General features: G+C 52.1%; 1 protein-coding gene across 5 annotated transcripts in view; it reads right to left on the bottom strand.

Moving 5' to 3' along the window:
- The window catches only part of HYAL1 (hyaluronoglucosaminidase 1), a 13822-nt gene that overhangs the window by 2043 nt on the left and 7069 nt on the right, over positions 1–4710 (bottom strand). For 2 of the 5 annotated variants that reach the window (XM_011993263.1, XM_011993265.1), the window contains exons 1-2: positions 1517–1646; positions 114–1037 (exon numbers count right to left, since the gene is read on the bottom strand). In XM_011993263.1, coding sequence (XP_011848653.1) covers positions 114–1037; positions 1517–1537 — 945 coding nt within the window. In that variant the 5' untranslated portion in view covers positions 1538–1646. Of the gene's footprint in view, positions 1–113; positions 1038–1516; positions 1653–1839; positions 1995–4710 lie in introns of those variants that run through there. The other 3 variants (XM_011993264.1, XM_011993267.1, XM_011993266.1) reach the window with 3 other exon arrangements.

Raw genomic sequence — 4710 nt, 5'->3', positions numbered from 1 at the left:
AAAAAAAAAAAAAAAAGAAAAAAAGAAAATGTCCCAAGGCTAAAGTACCCCAAGGCTGGACCTAATATCTGACAAGGCAGGTTGACAAGGTGGGCAGGTTACAGAAGACTTACCAGGGGCAGAAAGTGGTTTGTCATGTCATAGAAGATCTGGACATAGGGCAGCACTGGCAGATTGGGGTCACCAGCAGCCACAGCCACACGGAATGCCTCAGCCACACGGTGCTGCACATACATCTGTGACTTCCCTGTGCCCTCCAGCACTGCGGGCATGTAGATGCTGGGGTAGAGGGCACGACTCTGGCCCCACAGCCACCCTAGCTGGTCATTTTGGGCACGGATGCCTGATGGGCACTGGCCGGTGTAGTTAGGGCTTAGAAAGTCATAGTTGTAGCAGTCAGGGAAGCCATAGAAGCCCCAGAGGCCACGAGGACGCAGTGCCCGCCCCAGCTGGAGGGTGCCTGCCATCCAGGCCCGTGCAGCTCCCTGGAACTGGTCCTGGGCTACTGCCTCCACCTGAGTAACTGGCCAATCAGGGTGCTGTGCCTGTACCAGAGCCCGTGAGCGCTGCCGGTAAATGTCCTTGGTGTCCCAGTTGAAGGCCCAGCGTGGGCGCCATGCCTCCCAGTCGATGACTGCCAGCCCTGAGAAGTCAGGAGCAGGTATGGCAGCCAGGATGTCCTGGAATGTGCGGGCCAGGTGGGCAATCAGGCTGGCATTCTGGGGCAGACCACCAAACACAGGCTCCCCAGTGGGCGTGTAGTAGGGATAGGTGCCCAGCTGAGAGCTATAGAAAATTGTCATGTCAGGGCCACGGAAGGTCTGCCCTGGGTTGGCTACCACATCGAAGATACTGACATCCACGTCCACGCTGTGCCTCTCCAAGCACCACTGGGTGTTTGCATTCCAGACGGTGGCGAAGGGCCGGTTGGGTAGCAAGGGGCCCCTAGAGCCTTGGGCCATATCAAGTAAGGTCAGGAAGAGGGTGCAGATGGGAAGCAGGTGGGCTGCCATGGCACGGGAGTGGTCGAGGACAACCTGGCCAGGGGAGGCAGAGCTGAGAACAGGTTGCAAAGTCTCTCATCCCCCACTGCTCAGGGCTAGGGGGCTGAGCCCTTGCACATTAATCCACCGCTGCTCTGGTTTCTGTTAAACATTGACCTGCAGGGCTCCGGGAGGGCAGAGGAGACGCATGGAGGCGAGTATGGCCACTGGAGGGCACATCCGAGTTGCCTCTCTGACCAGGCCTCTGCCATCTCCCACAGGACTTGCTCTAGCCTAAGCTCGCCTACCCCTGCTTCCCCATGAGCCACTGAGGCCATGACATCTGTTCTGGGAAGAGTGGCTGACAGCCAGGCCCTCAGCCCCCAGGCTGACCCCACCAAGCGGTCCTTCCTGTCTCTTCCACCAGAAATCCTGGCAGCCATTGGAGGAAGATCCAATGGCCTCAGTGACCAAGGACAGGTCAACCCAGCCCTCCTGTACACCCGCCAGTCTGCCCGCTCGTCCCTGCTGACCTTGGGGCTGAAGGGCCTCATCCTCCAAATTTCCTGACCCCAGGATGGGGGCCTAAGCAGGGCCTGGCTAGATTCTACCCCAGCAGCACCAGTGACTCCTGGAGGAAGGAGCGGCTGCTGGAAATTCTGAGCTTTTGTAGGGGGTCACCCCGCCCAGGCCGGGGCGGGCCAAGGGGCGGGCCTTGGATTGGGAAGCCAGGCCAGGCCAGGCATCAGGGCTACCTCTGTAATCCCTGGCAAAGGGATATTGGTTGGGGGTGGGGCTGGGCCAGCAGTGGCCCCTCCCACGCTGTCAGCACTAGGGCAGGGCGTTGTGATGTTACCGGGGCTGCAGGGGGTGGGCGGGGGCAGACCCTGCTGGGCAGGCCTGTTTGTGACACTGGAGACTGGGTTCCTCCATGTCTTGTGCTCAGGGAGTGTTCTTACATCTGACATTGATGGGCCGTAGGCACTTTACCTTCATGGATCCTTTTGCCTCCTTAAAAAAAATATTTAAAAATATGGCCAGGCCTGCCGGGCGTGGTGGCTCACGCCTATAATCTGAGCACTTTGGGAGACCGAGTTGGCGGATCACTCACGAGGTCAGGAGATTGAGACCATCCTGGCTAACACGGTGAAACCCCGCCTCTACTAAAAATACAAAAAATTAGCCGGGCGTGGTGGCAGGCGCCTGTAATCCCAGCTACTTGGGAGGCTGAGGCAGGGGAATCGCTTGAACCTGGGAGGCAGAGGTTGCAGTGAGCCAAGACCGTGCCACTGTGCTACTGTATTCCAGCCTGGGTGACAGAGAGCGACTCTGTCTAGCAACAACAACAACAACAACAAAATATATACCTATATATATAGAGAGATATGGCTATAATCTTAGCACTTTGGGAGGCTGAGGTGGGAGAATTGCTTGGGCCCAGGAGTTCGAGACCAGCCTAGGCAACGTAGCAAGATCCCATCTCTACAAAAAAATTTAAAATTAGCTGGACGTGGTGGTGTGTACCTGTAGTCCCAGCTACTTGGGACACTGAGGCAGGAGGATTGCTTGAGCCCAGGAGGTCATGTCTGGGTTACACTATTATATATTAATTATTAATATATTTATATTTATATTATTCTTCTGATTAAAAAAACATTTTTGTGGGCCCCTGAAATTACTGTGGCCCTAGGCCTTGGGTCTATTGTGCTTAGTGGATAAGTCATCCCTGTTGTAGGGACCTGTTTCTGAAAGGCACTATGTTCATGAAGTCAGGGCTGTGTCATCACCCTTTGTATATGTGCTGGGTCAGTGACTGTCTTTGTGAAGCCCTGTTTAGTGACCATCTGAGCCTCTGCACAAATTTCAGTGGCAAGTAGGTGTGAGTGTGGAACCCAGTGCCTGGGACTGGGTGTGTGTGAGCCCTGCTGTCTTGTGAGCATGAGACCCTGTGTTTGTGTGACCATGTGTATGAGCTGTCAGTGAGCACATGCTTGTTCATTCATTTGTAGTTTCACTTGTTCCATGTGTGAAAGGGAAATATCTTGGGCCCCTTCAAGCTGGGAACCGCTCAGAGCAAATCTGCCTTCCATTCTATTCAAGTCATCCTTTTGCTTACAGACATAGATGCATATTATGATTGCCTTCATTGCCTCTTTTGGAAAGACTTACCAGAAACTCCAAAGAATGCAACCATCTATCTCTCACCTGCCTGTGACCTGGAAGCCCCCAGTGGGTGGCCTTGCTTTGAGCTGTCTCCACCTCTCTGGAGAGAGCTTATGTACTTCTTTTTTGTTTTTCTGAGACATAGTCTCGCTCTGCAACCAGGCTGGAGTGCAGTGGTGTGATCTTGGCTCACTGCAACCTCTGCCTCCTCGGTTCAAGAGATTCTCCTGCCTCAGCCTCCAGAGTAGCTGAGACTACAGGTGCATGCCACCACATCCAGCTAATTTTTGTATTTCTTGTAGAGACAGGGTTTTACCATATTGGCCAAGCTGGCCTTGAACTCCTGACCTTGTGATCTGCCCGCCTCAGCCTCCCAAAGTGCTGGGATTACAGGCATGAGCCACAACACCTGGCTAATGTACTTCTTACGTATTGATAGATGTCTCATATGTCCCTAAAATGTATAAAACCAAGCCATGCCCGGACCACCTTGGGCACGTGTCGTCAGGACTTCCTGAGGCTGTGTCTCGGATGCATCCTCAACCTCAGCAAAATAAACTTTCTAAATTAACTGAGAGCTGTCTCAGATTTTCTGGGTTCACATTTGGTAGCTATGGATGGATTCTGAGTGGAGATGTCCCTGACCTTTGACTAATTGCCTATCTATGCTAGGTACCAGCATGAGCTAACTTTATGGCTCAAACCAACAGGACGATTTGCTGAAGTCTGGGAGCACCCCCTCCAGAGAATCCTTGAGCTCTCAAAATTTGGTTGAGATCTAAAGTTTATTTTGCTGTACAACTTTTTTTTTTTTTTGGAGTTTTACTTGCTCCCAAAAGGAAGGCAAGTTTTCCTGCTTCCATGATGACGGAAGGCAGGTAACTCCTTTATGGAGTTCAAGCTCACTTCCAACAGGGAAATTATTATTATTTTTTCGTACTTCTAGGATGGTAGAGAGCAGTCTACAGCCTGAGACCATCACTAGGTAAGAAACTGGATTGGGATTCTGCCTTGCAATTTCCTTTAAATGACTAAAGTTAGCATTTAACAGCCAGCTGGTGTTAATTTCTGCTTACACTTACAGCGCTCAGAAATCGTATACTTTGGCTGGGTGAGGTGGCGCACGCCTGTAATCCCAGCACTTTGGGACGCCGAGGTGGATGGATCATGAGGTCAGGAGATCGAGACCATTCTGGCTAACATGGTGAAACCCCGTCTCTATTTAAAAAAAAATACAAAAAATTAGCTGGGTGTGGTGGCGGGCGCCTGTAATCCCAGCTACTCGGGAGGCTGAGGCAGGAGAATGGCATAAATAAACCCGGGAGGCGGAGCTTGCAGTGAGCCGAGATGGCGCCACTGCACTCCAGCCTGGGTGACAGAGTGAGACTCTGTTTCAAAAAAAAAAAGAAATCATATACTTTGTGTGATCATTGTTAATTTAGCAGCATTTTGTTCTAGCTGTAATATGGTAATAAGATTTTAAAAAAGGCCAGGCGCGGTGGCTCACGCCTGTAATCCCAGCACTTTGGGAGGCCGAGGTGGGTGGATCATGAGGTCAGGAGAT

Source organism: Mandrillus leucophaeus, unplaced genomic scaffold, assembly GCF_000951045.1.
Source record: "Mandrillus leucophaeus isolate KB7577 unplaced genomic scaffold, Mleu.le_1.0 Scaffold429, whole genome shotgun sequence".
Taxonomy (NCBI): domain Eukaryota; kingdom Metazoa; phylum Chordata; class Mammalia; order Primates; family Cercopithecidae; genus Mandrillus; species Mandrillus leucophaeus.
This window is presented reverse-complemented; position numbering and strand designations above follow the sequence as displayed.